Consider the following 24,747-nt stretch of genomic DNA (forward strand, 5'->3'; position numbering starts at 1 on the left):
AGCCCTCCACTACGGCACCTATTCTTCCTTTCTTCTTTCACTCCCTCCTTTATCCCTTCCCTTACGGCGCGGTTCAGGTGTCCAAAGATATATGAGACAGATACTGCGCCATTTCCTTTCCCCAAAAAACCAATTTAAAAAATTTAAAATTAAAATTCCATGCAAGAAAGTCCACAAGATCAGATGGCCCGTGTTCTTGATGCAGATTACCTTCGAGACATTGTCACTTTTGTGGTTGAACCCCTTTAGAAGAAAGAGAATCAAGAAGTACGTGCCAAATTCAGGGATGAGGAACCGCCGCAAAAGAGATGAGTGGTCGTTGTACCATACGTTCACAACGTGTCGCACCCCCTGAAGAATATTGGTGGCTGTAGTGATGATGACGTCGTCTTCTGGGCCCCTGACAAGTTGCGTACTCTGTGCGCGCGAGTAAAAAGAGGGACGCCGAGCGTCGGCTGTGTAACACGGCGCACCAGAACCCCTTCGTCGAGTGTGTGGAGGGCGTGGTGTACTCAATTCCCGTTTCCTGCGATAAAAGACCTAGGAGGCAGGTACCGGGAATCTGGCGCTCTATCGACATAATTGCAAGATGAAAGATCAAACTTCCGGGAAAGAAAAACTATGCGCACCGGACCTCGCCAGCTGTCCTGTAATCAGCAGGCACTCGGACTAGATAGTGCGCGAGATTGTCGAGGCTGCCGAGATGGCCAGGCTGCGTGAAAATTGTCTTAGTGAGCCTTCGAATCGATTGCTCTGGCAAATGCAGAATTCCATTTTTTTCAAAGTAACCCGCTAGGATTTTGGATATTTTTTAGTGGGCGGGGGGAGGGGGAATCGGCATATATATAGCGTTTCGCCCATAAATTATCGGCAGGAAGTTCAGCGCTTGTGTGTCCTCTTGTCTTCAGTGCGTCTCTTGCTGTGCTGGTATACTAATATCATGCAACACCAAATAGCCCGCCCTCTTACCCTACAAGGAATCGAGGTCGTCCGACACACCAGCAAGGTTAAGTGCGAATGTACGCCCACGCTAGGGCAATGGGAAACGCTGAAGCCGGACAGGACGATATGCGGGAGGCAGGTCTCCCCTCCACTTCCTCGCCCCGCTGGCGAAGAGCGGAGCGCGCGGCCGAACAGCCCGGACCCGCCGACGATCCCAGCCGGAGAGAGCTGTCTCACTCGCGCGCGCGCACAGCAGTCACGCCGTCCGTGGCACTCGTGTACCTGCGACGCTGGCGCCCTCTCTTATCGCGGGGAAGCAAACAACAGGGCATAGCGGGGCAGATCACCACACGGGGCACTGTAGGCGCCTGAACTTTGCAGACGCGACGGCGGAGGCCAACGCTCATCACGGATGCGTGCACACCATTGTCATTCAGAGCACGCACAAGGACACCGTCGAAATCATCTGGTATGTTCGTTCGAGCGGTCAGGAAAGAATTTCTAGGGCGAGTCATTGATTCAGCGTCGCCTCTGGCACCTGCACAATCTAGTTTTTCAAATGAGAGCGGCCGTAGGGCGCAGGCTCAGGAGCCTAAAGGCGACGCGACTCTGGTGAGCTGGAGCGTAGGGCTTTCTTCGACGGCGAGCGGGAAAATTTGCGTGGACGGCGAACTGAGGCTTCAGACGACTGGGGCTGAGCCTGGGCTGCGTTCTTGTACTGTTTCGTGTAATATTTGTTCGAACCTGTATAATCTCTCTAGAGAGGGGCCCATGTAGCCACGATCATCATGGCTGCCTCCCGAGCTGGCGAGCGCGAGATTGGAACGCTGGAGAGCTCTCGAGGACAGCGAAGAGTTCGGACGCTTCGCTATCCAGCTGGCTAGGCTTTCGCCGTGCAGCAAAATAAATGCGGCCGCCGCCGCGCCCCCACTTCTGGTAACTACTCCTTCATGAGTAGTCGCCGAAGGGCAACATCGAAAAAAGTGGCCAACGTGTGGCCGAAGCCTTGGTAGGGAACAGTTGGGGATAATATTTAATGAAGAATACGTAATTTACGATTTGCTCATGACATTGTACTGCAAAGTCACTCAGGAGATGAGATGCAAAGCATGAAAAATCACTTAGACATGCAGAGTAGAGCAATAGGCTCGCAAGGGAATAGCAGTTCACAACTGGTAGAGAGGTGCTGAAAGTGGCAAGGGAATACGTCTGCTTAGGGTAGATAGTGGCCGCTGATCCGGATCTTGAGAGGGAAATAACTGGAAGAATAGGAATTGGGTGGAGCGCATAGTTATTTATTTATTTCCTAAGAATATTGCAGACTCCTTCTGGAGTCGAAGCAGGAGTGGGAGACGCACATGAATAATACCAAAAATGCAAAACGAAGGCAAACAAAAAGTTAGACATTCATGCTTTTCAAAGCGCCAATAAATTCTACTTCATCCGGACTATCAACAACATTCTAAAGCAACCTATTCCAGTCAGACACAGTCTTGGGGAAATAGGAATATTTAAATTAATTGGTACAAACCCGGTATTCTTGTAAATTTTACCCTGGTAAAAGCGTGGGTTAGCTCGTGATGCATGGGTAAGGTAGAGAGTCTTGTTTATCTCCGTCTTATTGTTCAGGAGGCAAAGAACTTAAGCCTGTATTCTGTGCGTCTAGATTGGAGGGTCTGAAGGTCCGAGAGATTGACCGTCTGTGTTACGCTAACTGTTCGTCTGTAACTGTTGCAAATAAAACAGACGGCCATTCTCTGCACCTTTTCCTGTTTGTCTATATTTTTTTTTGGCGTAGGGGTCCCATATGCATGGCGAATACTCCAAAATCAGTCTAACCAGAGATTTCTATGAAGTGAACTTCACCTGTGTTCTGGCTGACATCAATTTTCTTCGAATCCCCCGTAAGGCCTTACGTGTGGTGCTGCATAAGTTATCAATGTTTTTTTCCAGGTTTAAGTTGAGTTTATTGTGACTCCCAGATATTTCACAGCTTATACTTCGTTTATTACGTCCCCGCCAATATTGCATGTGTGATGTAATGATTGCTTCTGGTTTGAGACACGAAGAACAAAGCATTTTTTTATGTTCACAGCCATTTCCTACTTTTCGCACCAGCTGTGAATATAGCGAAGATTCGCGTTAAGAAGTTCATGAACCTCTAGTGATCTGAGCGTTGTGTACACATCACAATCGTCTGCAAAAAAAATTTACTACTATTCCAGGGTCTATCTCGGTAACAATATTATTTATATTGTTACAGAGGTAGTGACAGCAGATCCGAGAGGAAAATGAGAGGATTATGAGAGGAGAGGATTATGAGAGTAAAATCACCAGAACGATAAGAATGGGGCGGAGCGCATATGGCAGGTTCTCTCAGATCATGAATAAGAGCTTACCAATATCCCTCAAGAGAAAAGTGTACAACAGCTACATTTTACCTTTACTCACGTACTGGGCAGAAGCGTGGAGGCTAACAAAAAGGGTTCAGCTTAAGTTAAGGACAACACAGAGAGCCATGGAAAGGAAAATGATAGGTGTAACGGTAAGAGACCGGATGCGGGCAGAGTGGGTGAGGGAACAAACGCGTGTTAATGACATCCTAGTCGAAATCAAGAGGAAAAAATGGGCTTGGGCAGGGCATGTAGCGCGAAGGCAAGAAAACCGCTGATCCTAAAGGGTAACGGATTGGATTTCAAGAGTAAGTAAGCGTAACAGGGGGCGGCAGAAGGTTAGCTGGGCGGATGAGATTAGGAAGTTCGCAGGCATAGGGTGGGCGCAGCTATCAATGAACAGGATTAATTGGAGAGACATGGGAGAGGCCTTTGCCCTGCAGTGGGTGTAGTCAGGCTGATGATGATGACGATAATCACTGAAATAAATAAGGGGCAAGACCGGGCCCAGGACAGACCCCTGGGGTACACCTAATGTCAATGGGAGGCTATCCGAAGAACTATTATTAACGTTAACATATTGCGCATGGTTGTCAAGATAGGCTTTTATAAAGGCAATAAGTATTCTGTTCATTCTAAGTTATAAAGCTTTTGTATCAGTTTATTGGGTGGCCCATTATCAAAAGTCTTGGCAAAGTCCAAGACCACTGTATCGATCTGGCCTCTGTGGTTAATTGCAACAAAAACGTCATGGCAGGTAGTAATTACCTGTGTGACGGTGGACACCCCGCGCCGAAAACCATGCTAAGCATCTGACACTAAGCGGTTTTCTTCTCAATACTAAACCAGTTCCCTACAAATTATGTGTTCCAATAGCTTCAAACTAACCGAATTTAAGGATATGGGGCAGTAATTCGATACCGTTGAACGATTACAGGATTTGCAAATAGGGACAACCCGTGCGTTTTTCCAGTCAGCAGGCCCTGCTGAGCTCTACAGTAAAGCAGTAAAGATTGCATGCAAGTAGTGCGATATTCACTCTATGTAACAGTGCACAAATCCTGTAGGGATATTGTCTGGTCCTACTGCTTTCTTCATGTCCAAGTTTAAGAGTAAATTAAAAACGCCTTCTCGAGTCACAGCTAAGTCGCCTATTGTAGAGTGGAACTCCTCGGGTGCAAAACCAATGCTCTGGTCTTTAGGCGCGACCACTGAGTTATAATAATAATAATAATTGGTTTTTTGGGGAAAGGAAATGGCGCAGTATCTGTCTCATATATCGTTGGACACCTGAACCTTGCCGTAAGGGAAGGGATAAGGCAGAGAGTGAAAGAGGAAAGGAAGAAGGAGGTGCCGTAGTGGAGGGCTCCGGAATAATTTCGACCACCTGGGGATCTTTAGCGTGCACTGACATCGCACAGCACACGGGCGCCTTAGCGTTTTTCCTCCATAAAAACGCAGCCGCCGCGGTCGGGTTCGAACCCGGGAACTCCGGATCAGTAGTCGAGTGCCCTAACTACTGAGCCACCGCGGCAGGGTGACCACTGAGTTGAAATACTTGTTAAATTCATTGGCTAAGAATTTACAATCTGCAACTTGTATGCCATTAGCACATAAAGAAATTTCATTTGACCTGTTATCATTTACAAATCTCCAAAATTTTGCCGGCGCCTGTTTGAGAAAGGTTCCAAGGGTAAGTGAAAAAAGTTGTCTTTAGCTTGCTTTATCATATTTCTGAGCTCATTTCGTAAGCTTCTAATGACAGCTAGTGGACGATAAGGCATTCGCCGGAGTAGTTTTAGCTTCCGCTTCATGTCTATAATAACTATTGTAATCCATGGATTGTCTTTTCTTTTTGAGCTTGTTCGGAACAAACCGTTCGAGGAATTCGAAGCATATTGTTTTAAACCTGAACCATAGAAAATTTACGTCCTCGTGGGTCTCAAAACCCTGGTAATGTGTCTCTAGATAGTCAGATATGTTCACATCATCTGCTCTATTAAAATCATTAACAAAAATAGGTGAACTATTCTTTTCAGCCCTACTTTGGAGATGAAAAAGTAAAACGTAAAATATGATAGAGCAACAGATGATTCGTAAGATATATGTAATGATAGTAGCAATAGTTATAAAATAGATAGTGAAAAATAGTGATAATGATAGATACTGATAATGGCAGTGTTAGCGACAGCGATAGTGATGTTAGTAATTATGATAATGGCAGCTGCTGATAATAATAGCCCTATACATAGTGATAGGGCTAGAGATAGTGATGATGGTAGCGAATGTGATAGTCGGTGGTAGCGATGATGATGATGATGATAGTGGCGATGATAGCAATGATGATGACACCAATATAAAAAGGTCATGGATCCGAGTCCCGTGAAGGTCGTGGTTTCGAGTCCTGTGAAGGCTGTGAGAGTCGCGCAAAGTTCGTTTGTTCAAGCCTCGCAAATTTCCCGGGTTTGATTCTCTGAAGGTCGTGGGTTCGATTCCGTGAAGGTCATGATTTCGAGTCAAGCGAAGGTTGTTCGGACATCACGATAGCCATGAACGTCAACATAGTTAAGCCTACTCCCCATAACATGAAAACCCGCCTTGCACCACGTGCCGATCAGTTCACTGCCAGGCGCCCAGGAGGAAGGACGTGCGATGGGGCCTCGTAGTAAGCGCGCTCGGGACGGCTAACGGAAGAGGCCTAAGCGCCAGAAAGAACGCGAAGAGCAAGGTGGTCCGAGTAGGCCTACGCCACAGTCGCCGACAACGAGGCACGCCAAGAACGCGGAATCCATACGCCGAAAGCGCCAGTAACTCTAGAACCACACAAGACCCAACAACCTTACGAGCGGAGTCGCCATGTACGCTAGGCATGGAGTACAAGTGAGTCCAGTGGTATTCGACCACACTAATATCGACGTAGGAGAAATCTGTGGAGTCACTATCCACAGGATTGATTATCATTGGCGCTTACTTGTCGCCAAATTTGAGTGAACAATTTGCGGCACAGTTCGTCCACAAGGCATTTGCAGTCTCTGCGGAACAAGCCAATGGTCGTGGTCGGACACTTCAATCAATGCGCAAAGACCAACCAGGAATTCATAGATGTGCTCAGAAACTGGTTAGCACTTCGTCTTGTCACGTGAACTCAGTCCCTCACCACCAAGCATGGGTCCTGTATGCATCCAGCGCTGCACACTGCTCCTTCACGTACCACTAAACAGCAATCCTCAAGATAGAAAGCCGCCTCTCGTTCTACAATACGTTCCAGAACAAGACGTGCATCCATCAGACGATGAAGCAAGCTACGGCCGTCAAACTGACAGTAGCAAATTTGAACAAATAATGTCACATTGCCCTGAAGAAGACGAAGAAGAACAAGCCGAAAGCATTCATTCCTAGCAGGAACACATGCACCGGCGGAAAGAAATCACTTAAAAAAGAAATTAATAAAAAGCTTCTGGGGCATTGCTCTGATTCGTCGGCCCTCAAGCAGCGCATAAAGTGAAAAAAAAAGATAAATGGAGGGAAAAAGAAGAAAGGGCCTAAACTGTTTACGATATGCTTGTTATTTCCGTGGTATAATGCCATTGGGTGCTGCAGGATTGCGCAATTAATAAACATTAGCTTAACCATCACCGCTCTCTCGTCAGATCGTGTCCACCGAGCCCCACACACACTCAGAGAAAGCGAAATACACGTGACTTTCAGGGTTATTTTGTCATGAAACTCCAGAGAGTTCGAGAAAATCAGCGTGTATACTCACGGAATTAGGCGTACACACCTACTAACTTCGTTGATGCATGAATGGTTTCTTTTGGTTCTTGAGCAATTATATCTTTAAAAAATGAATCCTTTCCTTTTAGAGCAATTAAATACCAAATGCCACGACATAGGACCCACTATAGCAGCAAAATTTTAAATACTTAATACCCTCTCTTCTAAATCAAAATATAAAAATTAACATTGCAATAGAAACTTCTTCAACCAGAGTGTTCAAGAGAGACTTAGTTAAATATTTATTTGAGCAATGTTTCTGTTTGATATCTTTTGATGAATTTGTCTTAATAATGGTGACCTTTGTCCGAAAACACTTTTAATTTATTAATACATGATGCCTTTTCGTGAAAGACCTGCTGTGTTGTTTTACATGGTGAATTATGTCTGCTTTGTTGATTAGTTCTGGCACTATTTTCCTTGAAGTATTATGTGTTTGTTGCAATGCTCCTTTATTAATTCTGTATGTAATGCTCTTTAGTGCTGTATTTGTAGTTGCTGCATTTGAATTTCCTAGGTTCGACGTTTGTTTTGTTTTTTTGTTCTGAAAAATTGCGCTGTTTCTGAATGACGTAAGGGTTTAGGGACCTAGTCAGGTACACAGTACATTTTTTCCCTAATCCTTTAGCTTTCTGTACGCAGAAAACTGTGAACAAATAAACTGATAATGAAATGAAATTTATAGGGATTTATAAAATGGAAAACTTGCAAAGTTATTCTAAACGTGAAAACTCACCCATACGCAATGTCGTCCTTTCGGCATAAAATAAATTCTGGAAGTCTTTTTACACGGCTATAACCGTGACCAGAAAGGTGAATCGTTTCTTTTGGTTTTTTACACGAATTTATGGAGAGAAAAACTTTAGAAAGTTATTCTAAATGTACGTTTCTTGAAACGACTTTGATAGGTGAAGCTATCCGGGAGGTTACCTTCTAGGGAAATGAGCCCACTCCACAGTGGACCGCACAAATGCAGTAACTCACGTCCATGTTGAGGCGGTTTTACTGTGCAATAGAGCTGGCTCTTGGTCGAGTTGGTGCATCTTGGAAAAGGGGGTACCAGCGGAAAGAAGGATGCGTATAGAGGAAAACAGAGGTTAGACTCGGACGGGCGCTTGACTTGCAACTGTGCTTTACGGAAATATCCTATTGCCGCTCAAAACATCCGGCGCATGCGCATCCTCAAACAATCGCATGACAAGAGCTTTGATGACACCTTTGATCATCCTTATCTACCGCATAGGCAGGCACGTTTCTTGTGGGTTAGGCACAACGACGTGTCACTTACACAATTATTTTTCTGGCCGCTAACGTGAAAGGCTTCTAATATTTTTCGCTCAAATCTACTTTTTCCCCTCACCATTTTGGAAAGAGAAAGTACTAGATACGAACGGAAAACGTTTCTTGTTTACGCGTCCTTGTATCCCCTGGAACCCGCCTCGTGCCCTCCCCGCTATTTTCAAGGTGTCACTGTGTTAGACTTCGCACGTATGCTCAGGATTGGCGCTTGTATAAATTGGCTCGCTTAATTGCAATAAAATAGAGTTTTAAGCTCAGCCTCGCGTGTGCGCCTCATTTCGTTGTCTGTCCTGGTCCTGTAGCGCCTTTTAAAAAAAGGACGAAGCAACTCAAATTCGCGCAATCAGCCGTTATTCTTCAGCCATTTGAGATGTAAGCTCACTGCGCTGGCAGTTACTATGCATAGCCGAACTTTTTGGTTACATTTGTTGCGTTGATGTCTTTCATTGGCACCTGTATTTTTTTCAGACTTGCATCGGCCATGGGTGGAGCAACGTGAAAACTCATCCATCAGCAATGTCGTCCTTTCGGCATAAAATTAAGTTCTGGCAGTCCTTTGACACGGATATCACCGTGACCAGAAAGGTGAATGGTTTCTTTTGGTTATACGAATTTGTGGAAATGAAAAACTGGAAAGTTGTTCTGATGATAATGAATTTTTATGGCGCAAGGACATCTGTGGCCAAAGAGCGCCATGGCACAAGGTTTTCTTCTCCTCAAGGTGGGGTCAAAAGTCCATTTCCCAAGCATTTCACCCTAAAGAAGCCGAGCAACAGTCAGGGGAAAGTCTGTACCCATTGTATCACCGGTGGGTACGCGGCGCCACTGGGCATCGAACCCCGCACCTCCTACATGCGAAGCGGATGCTAAAACGACTAGCCCACCGCTGCGATGAAAGTTGTTCTAAATGTCTGTTTCTTGAAACGACTTTGAAATCTCTGCCCTGGTAAGGAAGGAAAATTATCTGGTCAGGTAGACGTAAGCGAAACGAAAGAGGTGCTAAGATTATGCAAGCGCTGACTTATTCGAAAATTAACTGTACTAGAAATTATTCGTGTTCTAATTTTATCTTCCTCGGATACAAAAGCTTCCAGAACGAGGCATGTCTGGCAACATTAAAGTATTTCCGGGAGTCAAGTATAGCTTCAAGATAAATTCAGGAGTGCGACAAAAGCTGACACACTGACGTTTACAGGGTTTCAAGCAAAGTAACACTTGCGGCTACTTCATGTGGCAACATGACTAATGCTAGGAGAGTTGCAGCACGGCGCCGCGCTGAGGGTAATCATTTGTAGTCGTGCCGTTTGGTGTGCCGCTTTATGTGCAAATCTTGGTCACCTGAGGTGTACTGTCGCTGCTTGATCACTAATTCACCGTTCGTGGCATGATGGAAAGCGTGCGCTCGCAAAATAACCGTGCAGTTCATTCGGCTTACACTCTACACGTGTCATCTAGCCTCGCTGTTGCAGCTTTATTGCAACAGGTAGGTGAAAAGTCGCTGCCCCAGATGTTCTGCAGTAGGGTAACAGCAGCCGAGAGCGGCCTTATTCGGACAAGAAAATAGCGCGGGCAATTACTTACGCCACCACTGTATACGGTGGCTAGAGAGCGGCACAGCTGATAGAAATATTGAGCTTGAGACATTTTCTTGGGTATCGGCAGTGCGCACCATGCATTCCCCGTCGCCGGTGCCGTCTTTTTGTGTCTTTTTTCTTGTACTTTTGAGTAGCCAGCGTCATTTCCTGAAAATGTTCCCAAATTGTCGGTGCTATTGGTGAATCGGGTTCGTAGTGTAGCTTTGTGGGATTGTTGGCTTATAATCTTGAAAAACACTTTCGCTCAATAGAAGATGAAAACAGAGAACCGAAACGAACACCACGGGCGCTAACTTCCTAGAACTTTTATTCTTTACGAGCAGCATATTTATATGCCACAATGTGATGTAACTGTCTGTGCGAATACTGCCGATTACTTAGTAATGCAAGTTCTTTCTCGCAGAGGATAAAGCAAGGTGTGCTTATACACTTGCAACCAGAACTATTTATCTTTTCAGCTTCGGTAATTTCACGCGTTATCCTTTCCCTACTCTTCCCTATAACAGCACATTTGTCAAAACGAGGCTCGCTATTTTTTTTACTCGCACGAGAATACGTGTTCGACTAGTTTTCCTCCACGTCCGTTTATGAGGTCGCCAGATAGTCCGCGAGGCGCTCATTTAAGCATTTCTCTCTGGCCGATGTACTTGTTACCACACGAAAAAGGAATCTTATAGCTGACACCTTCCTCACGCTTGACGTACGGATTCTGATATTTAGTTGTGCGTCCACGCGCTTTTCTGTTGTTAGTGTTTCCTAATTTTCATAACGTAGCATGTTTCTATGGGGTAGAGAACACGGCAGTTGCATTCGCATGTTGACCAATTTTCTTTGGATTGTGGCAAATCTTTTGTAGACACGCAAGAACAGTAAAGTCCTTCCGTTCACAAGTAACCTGCTGTGGATTAAGTTGTTTTTACGGTTGGAGTTTCTTGAGCAGGTTTTGCGCAACAGACACCTGAACACGATCGGAGTAACCATTATTAATCAGCCTCTTTCAGCGCTGTTTAAATCTTTCACTCATCGTATGCGTGATTTTCGCAGAGCGTTTTAAAAACAAATTGACGATGGCTCTTTTTACCAGCTTAGAGTGCGCTGAGTGAAACGGCAGCACAGGTGGTGGTGGTGAAAACTTCAATGGACACAGGGGAGTTTAGGAAACGCAGGTCCTTGGGCCCCCGCACAGCCCCACTGCACTCATACGTTCATGCCCCGGAGGCTCATGACGCTGGCAGCGCGGCCTGTGGCAATGGCTCACTTGGCCGTGTCCTCGGAGCGCAGTAGGGTCTCCCAAACCTCCGAAGTGGTAAGGTGCTCCAGGCCCCGCGGGGTAGGATCCGCCGGGCAGAGGAAAAGGATATGATAGAGAGTGACTTTGGGGTGGTGGCAGAGGTTACAGAGGGGTTTGTGTGGACTTGGTGATAGCGCGAGCGTATATAAGGGGAGGGTAAGCTGTGTCTTTGGAGCCGCTTCCAAAGTGTCTGGTGATAATTGTCGAGGGAGGGTTGGGGTGGGGGGTAGAGCTGACGCTCGGCTTTGCAGGCTTGCGTCAGTTCACTTAATGAATGCATGCACTCCCGTGAAAGCCCTAGATTGGAGGCCGCCGGTGCCCGGTTGAGAGAACCTCGGGCTAAAGCGTTCGCAGCCTCGTTTCCGGGATTCCCGTGGTGGGCAGGCAGCCATATGATCTCCAAGTGGCGGGGCGGGTGTGCGGCGAGGGGGTTCAGTATGCGAAATGCAGGGACGTGAACTATCCAGCGAGCAAAATTTAGTATGGCAGTTTTAGAGTCCGATAGTACATTCCGGACCTCCATGCGCGTGATGGATAGGGCAATGGCGGCCTCTTCAGCGTCCTCCGAAGTGGAAGTGGGGGATATGTTAAGGGTGGCAGTCGGTTTTAGGGAGGGGTTCGTGATGGCTACAGCCGCGTCCTCGCCTGTGCATGCGGCATCCACGCACACGGCATCCGGATCCGTCCCTTAGTGTTTGTGGAGCGCCCATGCGCAAGCTCTGCGGCGGGGTTCGTGGTATGTTGGGTGCATGTTTTTGGGGAGAGGCTTAATAAGCATCTCGCGGTGAATGTGGTGAGGGACCTGGAGCTGCGTGGGATCCGTGGCTGGTATTCTGATACCGAGGTTGTGTAGGATGTGTCTGCCGGTGGGCCTCGATAAGCTCACCTGTCGTTTTGTGTAGGCCAAGCTGGAGGAGTTTTTCGGTTGAAGTATTTAGGGGTAGGTGTAGTGCTGTCTTAAACGCTATTGGTGTCATGGCATCCAGGGTGGAGATTTCTCTGGCCTGGCGTTTCAGGGTGGAGAGGAGCGTGAAGAGAAAGCGGCTGAGGACGAAGGCATGAATGAGACGACATAGGTCATGCTCCTCCAAGCTCCGGTGGTGTCCAGAAGCTCGGCGTATTAGGTGGGATATCGATACCGCCGTCTGCTTGAGTCTGTGGATGGTGAGAGTGTTTTTCCCATTGTTCTGGATGTGGAGGCCCAGTACCTGGAGAGTATGTACCTCCGGGATGTACCGGTTTTCCAGTCTCACGGTGTGGGGGCTGTGGGGCAGTTTCGGGTTGTGGGGCGGAGTATGAGGAGCTCCGACTTCTCCGGAGAGCATGAGAGTCCGATACTCTACGCACGTGTTTATGTTAGGGTAGCTTCCGGCTAAAGTGTAGTCTCTATGTCTCCATCACTGCCATGGGTGGTCCATAGCGTGATATCATCAGCATAGCGTGTATGCTGAAGGTGAGGGATGGTTTGTAGTTTGCGGGCAAGGGGGATGAGAGTTACATTGAAGAGAAAAGGGGAGAGAACAGATCCCTGGGGGTGCCAACCCCACTAAGGGTGTATGGGCGGGATGTGTGGGGACCGAAGTGAATTTCGGCCGTGCGGTTAGTAAGGAATGCTTGAATATAGGTGTACATACATCCACCTATGTTCAAGGGGGAGAGTGCCGCCAAGATCGCTTGATAGTCTAGGCGATCAAAGGCCTTGGAGAGATCCAAGGCGAGGACAGCTTTTGTGCGGCCCGGTATAAGGGGGTCGAAAATGTCCTGTGTGAGCTGGAGCATGGCGTCCTGTGGCGACAGGTGGGGACGGAAGCCCACCATGATGTGCGGGTAGAGGTCTTGCTACGCCATGTGCTGGGTAAGTCGGGCGAGTGCGACATGCTCCAAAAGCTTGCCCAAGCATGAGGTTCGTGATATGGGACAATGATTTGTAGGTGTAAGGGGTTTGTGGGGCTCGGGTATGAACAAGATTTTGGCGTGACGCCAGGATTGCGGAAGGGTGCCCTCCTGCCAGCATGTATTGAAGTACCCCTTGAGCTGGGCAATCGACTGATCGTCCAAATTGCGGAGCGTGCTATTGAAGATAAGGTCAACTCCTGGAGTGGAGGTAGAGCGGAGAGTCAGGAGGGTCACTCTTTCTTCTGCTTCCGTGATCTCCGCGTCGAGATTGGCATTCGGGGTGCCTGCATAGGGGGGCAAGGGGTTTGCAAAAGTTTGTTGCTTCGCAGCTGCTAGGCCTACCAAACGCGATTAGTATGAAAGGTGAACTTGGAAAGTGAAAAAAAATTGCTTTTCAGGAAAGCTAATAGCCCAGTAACTGTCTCATATATCTGGGTGGACACCCGAACCGCGCCGTAAAGGTAAGGATAAAGGAGAGAGTGAAAAAGAAAGGAAGAAACAGGTGTCGTAGTGGAGGTCGCCGGCATATTTTCGACTACCTGGGGATCATTAACATGAACTCACATCGCGGAGTACACGGGCGCCTTTTTCGTCGAAACGCGGCCGCCGCGGGCGGGTTTGAATCCGGCTGCTCCGGCTCAGTAGACGAGTGCCTTAACCACTGAGCCACCAGAGCAGGTGAAGGAATGTTTAAAAATCTGATAGATTTTTTTATGGGAAATTCATGCGTTAGAACAAGCTAATAGAAAACTCTTCTATGATGGTGAAAATGCTATCAGCCTTTACCTCTACTGATTCCGCGTCGCCTTTAACAAGGATTTTAAAAAAGTCATCATCAAATCTGAAGGTTTTTGATTCCGTCCAACTCTCAAAGGGATTGATGTCGACTTTGTCACGTGTAAAGAAAGGTCACTTACAGTATGGGCTGTGCACAACTCGATTCAAGTCCCTTCTTTCTGAAGGTGTCGTTTTCCATTCTAGTTTATAGAAGTCGACAGCAAGTAAATGTCCAAAAATTCTAAAAAGCTGCTCACTGTCATGCCCGCGGAGTTCTGAAGCTCCACACACCCGAATTCATCAATGTACTCCTCTATACAGCAGTGCCAGCACAAAGCCTTGTCAATCGGCAAAGAGTAATAAAGATCCTTAATGATTGACGGCCCTTTTGGCGTTAAGAATTCTGAAGATACTTTAGACTTGTTCTGAACGCAGTCTGCTGAAGCTATTTTTGCATTTTCAGTGGGCATTGAGGATCTTTATTACTCGGAATCCATGTAGGAGAATGAAGTTGGGTGTTCGAAACCGGGTCACCAAATCTGTCGGAGCTACGGCGATGAAGAAGCTGCTCTGACAGCGTTGAGGTTTGAACTGTTATTTTTATTGTGCTGTTCGCGCTGCTACGGCCTAGCCCAACTTCCCAGAACTTCCTCTTTCTTGTCCGGCGCCGCATGCTATGTCATGCGAGTCGAGCGCAGTGCGAGGGGCGCTACAGTTACATGTCGTTTTTTTTTTTCTGGCGTATAAATATGCTGTTCATGAAGAATAAAATTTGTAAGTTAGCGCCCTTGGTGCTCGTTTATGTTCTTTGTGTTTTCGTCTGCTGGTGCGCTACAGTATTTTCAAGGTCGGATACGGCTGCAAAAGACGGCTGTGTGCGTAGTGCGCAGGAAGTTCCTCCGAGGCTGTTTGCATTCAAAGCGGTTTCACGCCTTTTGTCGCCAATTCGGCTGCTTTCTTTCTTTTCATAGAACCTATGCTCATCATTGTTTCAACGTATATCGGAGTTACACAGCGAGATTGGTACAAATCATATCCTCTTTCAGCTTGTGAGCTCTTTCATGTCGCTTTTTATGCATCTTGCTGAGAACACTGTGGGGAAGTTGCACTGACCTATGCCGTGCTGTGCGTGTGCTCCGGGCACCCCTGAGTCGTCTTTTCTGCGGCTTGCAGGGAACGTGGACGTTCAAATCAGCACATAGTGTCACCCTAGGCACACGCCTATTTTTGAAGAGGAAACGACTAGAAAGTTTACTTCCGGCTCATGGCGGACATGGGTAGCGAAAATGTATCTGATATCTGAGACCGATGTATACCTCTAAAACCTTGCTGGCTTAACGTGCTACGACGCGAATGCCTACTCTAAAATGCCCTCAAACAATTGCTACCGCTATTAACAAATGACCTATATATTCTGCGAGGTCGAGGTCTGCGCTAATAGATATAGGTGCCCCCCCCCCCCCCGCCCTATTTTCCAGGCGACCGTAGACCTGTATTAGTGAAGGCTCCCAATGACGCTCGCGTATTGCTGCACTAGTCTTATTTTAAGGCATGCATGTGCCTACATCACAATGCCGGACGTCCTGCGGGCAGAGTGAACGCAGCTGCAGGCCATGGATAGAATGTGAATTCAATTAAAAGACGTACGCACAGAAATCAGCGAACACGGGCGAAGCAGACGCATCGGGTGCGTTAAATGTTTCCATTCATTAGCACTATACACAGCACATAATGCAAAACAGTCCTCAACGCTGAAAAGACATAGAGTATCAAATGCGCTTATGAACAATAGTGAACGCACCTACAAGCCGCAGTGGTGTAAGTAGCAGTTATATCTTGTTTTCTGTACATGAATACTGCTTTCAGAGCCTTAGCTCCCGCCCACTCCTGTCAACGCCCTCGCGTCGCTCACGCTTCGGAGATAAGATCCACGTAAACCCGATACCAGACACATGCACCGCGAGCGACAAATGTGTATAATTTCCTTCTGCGTGGAATTTCCTTCTAAGCGGTCTACGTCGACATAGAGGACAATGCCGAGCCTGGCAAGTCCACGATAGCAGCGGTAGACAACCAGAAGAGTCCAATTATCAGGGCTTTGATCTATGCCAAGGATCCTGCAGAAGCGGAGTCATTGGCCATAGCCGTCCCCATGAAGGCTAAACAAAAACGGGGGAAGTCGCAACAAGTAGTGACAAACTCCCAACAAGCCTGCGGTGACTACTTTGCTGGAAGACCTCGCGGAAGGGCGAGCGCACTATTAATCACATTCTCCCAGTAACACAGAATAGCATGGACACCTGGGCACGAAGGGCTAGGTGAAAACGAGGTAGCGATGGTCCAGCCCGAGCTCTGACAAACCTGGCTGATCCCCAACCATGTGTACCCCCCTACATTTTAGGACTGTACGATAATGGCAGGTTAGAACATCTCAGGCTAGAAAGAAGACATTTCATGCCATCGAACAAAAATATATCCTCCTTTGATGTCATAGACGGTTGGAAAATGCATGCTAACTCATTTCCTAATCTTCACATTTGAGACAAGATCGCTCTCGCAAGATGCCCAGGTTACTATCCGTTGGGCGGGGCATGACCCTCGCTCTAACATGCATCTTGGGGATGCCAGGACAAACGAGGCCCAAGGTTAAAACTGCCATACCCGACACATGAACCGTGGGAGACTGCCCTGACCAGCGGAAGCCTAGCCTGGATCATTCACCTTGAACCCAAGTCCATGCCGCCATCGGAGCAGTGGACTAGGAGCACCGACCACACAGCTCCGGCGATTCCTTCTTCTGGATGAAAGATTTCTGTCTGCGGCTGCATAATTCAGCTTACAAAAAATTTAAAAAAACTTTTCGAGAAATTCAAAAAAAGTAAAACAAAAAAACAGCACCGGCAACGAAGGTCGCCTGGTGGCCACAACCAATACTCCAAACAGTGCATCCGAACAGTGCTGAGATACTGTTAGCGTCAAGCTGGGAGTCAAAACTTAGGGATCTTTATCTCGAGCTGCTCAGTTACTCTAGTAATGTGCAAGGAGTATAAATGTCCCAAAAAAGGTCTAAACTTCCAGCCTTCCGTTTGTATGTCCTGGTTAACGTCACGAAGCTACACAAGGGGGGCTATGAAGGATGCCGTAGTGGAGGACTCTATCGAATCAGATTATTTAAGGCGCATTGGCCTTGCATAGTACCTTGACAACGTTTTTACATTTCGGCTCCATCGAAATGCCACCATCGCAGCTAACATTCGACCTTGGGGTCAGCAGTTATGCGTCGAAGCCACTGAGCACCCTCGGCGGGCCTTCCAGGATTTCTTCATCACTCACCAGGACAGTTTTGGACGCATGCAATCAATAGGCGAGTTCAAAATTGATGCCTATCTGCATCTATGGCAGCTGGAACTTACACTTCATTAAACATACTGCGAAATGCAATTAGCGGAATAGCGTGGGAAATTTATATCGTTTTCAGAGCAGCTACGTGCCTTGGTGGATCAGCAGCTTCGCCCTTCAATCAATCAATCAATCAATCAATCGATCAATCGGTGTGTCGGTCGATCGACCAGTAAGTCAATCAATCAATGCAACATATTTACCAGAAAAACTAGTTGGTCACCCTGCGCTAAAAGCTTTGCACCCAGGTTGACCACGGCCTATGTCACAACATTAAAGGTACACCGTGCAACATAAGAGATACACATTACAATCGCATTAGAAAAAATAAAAAGTAAGAAATAGCACTCTGACAGAAGATATCTAGTATTAATATTACACTATATTACATACGAAAATTAAGACAATCAATTAGCACTATAGCACCAAATATAATACACAAAGGCAAAATCAAAAAATGCAAGCTACAATAGTACGTATAGATTGGCAGTTTGCATACGCCCAAAACGAGTCCTCATCATCTTGGGACTAAAATCGTCTGTGTGATTATATTTATTTAATGCATTACAATGACGGCCTGCGAGGAGAGTTGCTGCAGCACTGAAAAAACTGCCGCGCAACGAGGACAGCTCAAGAAAGAAAAAGACAATGCATGCGCACTCTACCAGCTGTTTATTGGAAGAAAAGGGGCATACTTATAAGCTTCACTCACCATGTGACAACGCCCTATCGCTCACAACCAAATAACAAGGTACACACAAATCGCAGAAGGCTTATCTACAATGTGCTGAAAGCACTAGCTTATAGAAAGCTTATACAAAGCATTTGCCTATACAAGAAAGATAAATCTAACAAATCTCAGCAATAGCAGTGTCAGTCAATCGTAGCAAAAGCAGTGAAATGCATTCGAAGCAAAAGCAGGCAACCCTTTAAACGTAAAGAAAAACAAAAACAAAGTAAAATCGCAAAAACGCAAACATAACAACAAAGCCACAACAACAGCACCACGCATGTTTGGGAGTGGGACGCCGAAAAGGTAACAATTCTTGGCGGCACAGGTCTTCAAAAAAAAATTTTAAGATAGCAGATTTCATTTCTTCGCAGAGCTATCACGTATGCACGTGCTCCGGTTCTTTTTAATCATAAAGCCTCCGAGAATTTCCCGTGCCACCTGATCGCGACTTATGCCTAGAATCCTAATACTGTTAAGAACAGGCTCACAATGTGCAATCCTTACAGTGGGCAGGCAAATTCTACCCCCCTACGTTCTCTCGCGATTTTTCATGATCCCCTGCCCTGTCATTGGTGCAACCACCTGTCTGGCCCATGTTGACTCTTCCACAAGTCAGTGGGATTTCGTATACCACGCCGACCGAGCAGGGAACTAAAGGCTTCCCATGCCTCCTATGGCGCTCGGGTTTCCTTCGGTTGAGCGGGTTGTGCTCACAGATCGGGAATCAGGGCGTCTTTCAAGCCTTGTCATGGAGTGGGAGGCGTGGCAAAATGCGGTAGCCTCTTTTTTCATCATCATAAGCAGCAGTAGCCTGACTGCGCCCACTGCAGGCCAAAAGCCTCTCCCGTGTCCCTCCAATTAACCCTGTCCTTTGCCAGCTGCGCCCCCCCCCCCGTATGCCCGCAAATTACTTAATCTCATCCACCCACCTAACCTTCTGCCGCCCCCTTACGACGCTTGCTGCGACTTCTTGCGCTATTGTTCCATCCAAAAATAATGCATTTCGATCGGCTGAGCTTCACCCCCGCCCTCAACGGCACCTTATTAGCTCATTTTTCAGTGCCTCGGCCGAACCTCTTGTAAACTTAAAGGGCCTACAAGTGTGCAGATGACTTTTCTTAACCCGCCGCGGTGGCTCAGTCGTTAGGGCGCTCGGCTACTGATCCGCAGTTCCCGGGTTCGTACCCAGGCGCTGCGGCTGCGTTTTTATGGACGCAAAACGCTAAAGCGCCCGTGTGCTGTGCAATGTCAGTGCACGTTAAAGATCCCCAGGTAATCGAAACTATGCCGGAGCCCTCCACTACGGCACCTCTTTCTTCCTCTATTCTTTCAATCCCTCCTTTATCCCTTCCCTTACGGCGCGGTTCAGGTGTCCAACGATACATGATACAGATACTGCGCTATTTCCTTTCCCCAAAAAAACCAATTATTATTATTATTATTATTATTATTATTATTATTATTATTATTATTATTATTATTATTATTATTATTATTAGTCATTTTAAGTAAGGACGATGCAGGCTTTCAACTGGGCGTGTCACGCACTTTGCCCATTTTTGGGGCGCGTCTGAAGGTACCCGATGGATCGCCTTTAAGTTTCTTGGACCTGAAGCTTGTATGTTCACGTTTGCATGACTGCTAGGTGTGCGAGATGCGAGGCACACGAAGCTCCTGTTCTCGTATGCTCTTTAAAAGTCTTGCCCCCACGTGATTAACGACAGTTTGTCGAGGCAGACACAACAGCTGAAGTCGAGCGGCTATCCCGGCCATCTGCTTCGTGCTGTAGCCGAGAGAATCCTGAAAAAGCAGAAGGATGACAGAGTCATGCTGCTTGAAGGGAAACCGGAAATAAATTTTGTGCTTTGCCGTACATCTATGATTTGTCCCACGATCTCATGAACATTCCTCGGAGGGTCTGCATAAGTCGCCCTTCCTGCATCCCCTAAACTAGGCAGGATTTGTAGGCTGATGAGCCCATCGGGAAGCCAAAATGTAGGCTCTCAGACAAGCTACGCAAACATGCATGTTAATTGTGCGGAGGTTATTGTTTATAAAATACCGTTGTCATGCGACCGTTTCGATGTGGGCCAGAGCGGACGATGTGTGAGCGAATGACTGCGAACGCATGTGCGTCCATGTGCGTCCAATGCGTGAAACACTTGCAATTCAGTGCTGCGACTTCGATGGTGGCGGCCACTGTGTTTCAGATTTTGCGCATTCTGGAATATTTCACGGCCATCCAACGCAGATTACAAGAGAGATATTAGAATCATTAAGAAATTAAAGCCGCCAATAAGAAGCACACAGGAAGACTGAGAAGGGGAAGAAGGAAAGAGGCCGGACTACCTACGGTTTATTAGAAAATTCGGGGCTCAGTACAGGGCACTGAGTGACATGGCCCTCTCATATTCGCTATCATCAACCTTCCGACATGCAGTGACTGCAACACTTTGTGTCTTACAATTTATCTCAGAGGTATCGTTGCCTTCTGCCGGTACAAAAACCTATTTTCAAAAGCAGTTTCAGACAAGCGCTGAAAAATAGTCATATAAAATAAAACAACAAGCGAGCAAAAATCGGAACGCTTTCAGCTGATTAGTATCACACAGTAAAAATACGACATGCAGAATGGAATTTTTCTTGCAAGACACACATTCACTATCTAGACCTGATGATTATAAAAAGAAATCCTATGAAGAAGATTTCTTTACTTCGAGGGGCATCAGAGCAATCACTACTGCATGCGTATCCTTCCTTTACAATCAGAAAGGCGACTATAACCTCACGCGTTTTCTTACCGTGACTCCTGCCAAGAATCCTGACACCGTCAAGCACCGGCTCGCATTCGGACTCTTTGTAGTGAAGGGGCGAATTGGTCCCAGTTTCCTTTTCTAGCCGTCTAGAGTGTTCCCATGCTCTATCGTGAACATAATGACCCATTTGGCTTATAGTATAGACCCCGTCGCAAGTCAGTGATATTTCATACACCACACCAACTGCACAGTCCACAAGCAGTTTGCCATGCCTTTTCATACCCAGCAATTCTGAACAACGGCATTTTTGAGCGGGAAACCGTTTATGAACGCAATTTTTGCATAGAATTGAAGATTTCACTATAGCAATCAATATACCCGCCGACCACCCGACAGGAGTCTTACATTTTTGTTCTATTCGCGTTTTTGTTATGGTCAAAAGCGTTCAGGATTGCAATAAGGTGTTTGTCTGGGCTTGTGGGTACATGGTACTAAATGAAGGCACAGCGCACGAAGGACGGAACAAGAAAGAGACAAACACAGCGCTGTGTTTGTCTCTTTCTTGCCTCGTCCTTGGTGCGCTGTGCCTTCATTTAGTTCAGGATTGGCTTTCTATAGCAGTCTTAACTGTTCGATGCGATCACTGGAACCACTTTAAAAAAAAAATATTTTGCTGCATGTCAAAATAATGGACCATTACCTTCAATATTTCCATAACAGTGTCTTACAGTTTTTCAATTTTCACAATTTTTGCCCGAGAAAGCTGGCCTTGTCACACTGGGGCTTCTTCCTTCCCTCGATACGTGCGCACAAGCCGCTCACCTTTCTCGGAGCTGAGGAAACGACAGGCCGCCGGCAACACGGTTTGTATAAAGAACCACCTGTGGTCTCCCTTTTGTCGTGACTTTGCTGTGGTGCTTTTCTTCTCTTTCATTTTTTAATAGCGTCTCTGCTACTGACAGAGAATGGCAAGCCCGCCTTCTGATGCATGTTGATTTGACTATTAAAACTATCCTCAGCCATGTGAGCACAGGATTTGATCAGCGTAGATTCCAAACAAAGAGAAGCGATGACCCTTTTGACTGTCCTGGAATGTGTCTAAATATAAGGCAGCAATTCTTTGCTTAGGCGAGATACATCCAACAGGCACGCCCTCCTGAATACTTGATGTTGGTCACTTGCCTTCCAGTTATACATTGCTACAATTCATCAATGATGAATATTCCTGGAAGTCCATCTCGATCCAGTTGTCATAATTTCTTTCTGCTCTGCCTAGAGTTCTTGATGCAGAAGCAATGGATGCTTCTCTACCACTCTCGTTCGTCTGTGACAACATAGCGCCAATACCGTAGGGCAAAGCGTCCATGATAGGAGAAAAGGCTCCTGTTTTTCGTAACGAGCAAACACTGTGTAGTCTCGAATTAGCTTCTTAAGCTCTTCGAATGCGTTTGGTGCTTTTTTTTTGTCATATCCGTTGCGTTTCCGTGCGCCAATGTGCGAAAAGTGGTGTGGTGACTCGCTTTATCCTTGAGGAACCGGTCGTAGAAAGCAAGCAACCCTATGAATTTTTGCAGCACAAATTTCGTTTCCGACGCTGATTCATCCATCATGACCTTAACCTCTGCTCCAGTTGCATGGACACCATGTTCATCAATGTGGTGTCCTCGGAAATGCACACTGCTAATCCTAAACCAGCATTTGTCTTTTCAAAGGCGCCGGCGTATATCCTTCAATCACGGCAGCACTTTGTCCAACAGTTCATTTTAATGATGGGGCGGTTATCCGCACACAACCATTCTATTGTCCAGATGCCCGCAGGTGCCAGAAATTCCAGCAAATCTTGTTTCCACGATCGGCTGAAATGTCGCAAATGCTGCTCAGATTCCGAACGGAGGTCTTTTGAATGTTTATATTTTATTCTCAGTATTCGCAGTCAGTAGTTTCGCTGTTTCTTTAGCGACCAGGCTCTTCCGACCGACTTGAAAAGATTAAGCGTCGAGAAAATTGTTCCACTTCTTAGAGTAGCCAGCACCTCTTCATAGGTTGGAAGCGGATTTGCTGCTTTCACGAACGCTGTATGCCGTCCTTCTGTAGTCGACACAGCCTTAACAATCCAGACTTTCTCCGGGCCAACACCAAGATTGTCGACCAGTCGGTAATTTTAACTGGTTGAAGAGTAACTTGTTCCTCCAAACTGCCCAACTCTTCGTCGACTATTGGCCTGAGTGAAAGGGGAACCGGTCGAGCTTTGCAAAAGTGTGGTGGGGCGTTGAGGTCCAGCTCAGTGTGAAGTGTTGGTCCCCCGTATAGCTTAAGACGTCTCCCTCACAAACTCGTGCACTCTTTTCTAGCAGGAAGTATAGCACTGTGTACTTCGTGCGCATTTCGTCATGCTTTTTATTTACGCTTTAAAAGACTCCATTGGCACTTGACCAAGCTCATGTATTCGGTGGGTGCGTCTGGCGCGCTCGTTTATTGGAGACGCACTGAGGATACTTGGGTGTGTTTACAAGAGCGGGGACCGCGCTCTTGGTGCCTGCGATGCTGCTGGGATCTCTGGCCGTGGTTCTTGGGCGTCCGAAACGGATACTTGTGCACACCACACCTCGATAATAAATTCATGAATACCACAACATATGACCGAAGCCGACAGTCACCGAAAGTGAGGAGCATGGGGGTTGTCTGTAAAGCAGAAGCTTTAAAAATGAGCGACAAGCGCGGTCGGGTTCGAACCCGGGAACTCCGGATCAGCGACTACTGATCCGGAGTTCCCGGGTTCGAACCCGACCGCGGCGGCTGCGTTTTTATGGAGGAAAAACGCTAAGGCGCCCGTGTGCTGTGCGATGTCAGTGCATGTTAAAGATCCCCAGGTGGTCGAAATTATTCCGGAGCCCTCTCTCTTCCTTTCTTCTTTCACTCCCTCCTTTATCCCTTCCCTTACGGCGCGGTTCAGGTGTCCAACCATATATGAGACAGATACTGTGCCATTTCTATTCTACCAAAAACCAATTATTATTATTATTAATGAGCGACAACCCGTCTGTGTGCGTGTGTGTCTGTGTGCGTGCGTGCGTGCGTGTGGTCGTGTGCACGTTGACACTCCAAGGTACCCATAACGGATGGCATCCTCATGCAGCCTGGCAAGTCGCGGTTAAACTAATGATTGGTTGACAGTTGACAGCCGTGCGGTGCGGACGCTTGTTTCGGTGCTCTTCGGATTACGCGTGGACCTGACCCCGGGACCTGACGGACGGACGACTGCGAGAGCGCCGTGACTAAGACAAATCGATGAGTTTTTTCCTTTAATATTTTGAAACCTTAGATTTAGGCTAGTTTTAGATCTAGGCTAGTCAGTTGAATTTCTCGCGAAATAGCAGGTCAGTGACTTGACGGCTGGGCCTTTTCCGAACGGCACCTATAGATTTGCAGGGCTCATTTGTGAGTTAACTGGTTTAGACAGGTAGTTAGTATTCCTTTCGAGGTGATTGGCTTTTGCCTATAGGCAGAATTTATTTTAGCACGTGGTTGCAAGTGGTTTTTTTCTTTTCTAGCATTTTGTGGTAGTAATAATAGAGTGCTGCTAAGATGGTCAAGCAACTGAAGGTTAAATGCAAGGAGTGTGAGGCGTCGGAGAATTTGAAAGAGACGCGGTTCGAATCTGTAGAGGAGGCCGAAGGCGCAGATTTTATGTGCAAATGCTGCGTATTAAGTGCACGCCTGGACAGGGCTGACGAAGCGAAAACCAGCCTAGCACTACGTATGGATGCCCTAGAAAAAGAGCTGCAGGTAGAGAGGGCAGAGTAGCGAAAACTCCAAGAGCAGCTTAGTGAATTGTTGGACGCAAAAATGGCTGACACCGCCAAGCGAAGCCACATTGGCAGACATTCCAGCG

The 24,747-nt window shown here is 46.9% G+C and overlaps 1 protein-coding gene across 1 annotated transcript in view; it reads left to right on the forward strand.

Annotated features, from left to right (window-relative positions):
* LOC144096771 (chitinase-3-like protein 1) overlaps window positions 1–24,747 on the forward strand; it is a 1,054,958-nt gene that overhangs the window by 1,018,202 nt on the left and 12,009 nt on the right. Inside the window, exon 13 of the mRNA XM_077629650.1 lies at window positions 8,877–8,993. Coding sequence (XP_077485776.1) covers window positions 8,877–8,993 — 117 coding nt within the window. The remainder of the gene's footprint in view (window positions 1–8,876; window positions 8,994–24,747) is intronic.

This window comes from Amblyomma americanum, chromosome 7 (assembly GCF_052857255.1).
Source record: "Amblyomma americanum isolate KBUSLIRL-KWMA chromosome 7, ASM5285725v1, whole genome shotgun sequence".
Lineage (NCBI taxonomy): Eukaryota > Metazoa > Arthropoda > Arachnida > Ixodida > Ixodidae > Amblyomma > Amblyomma americanum.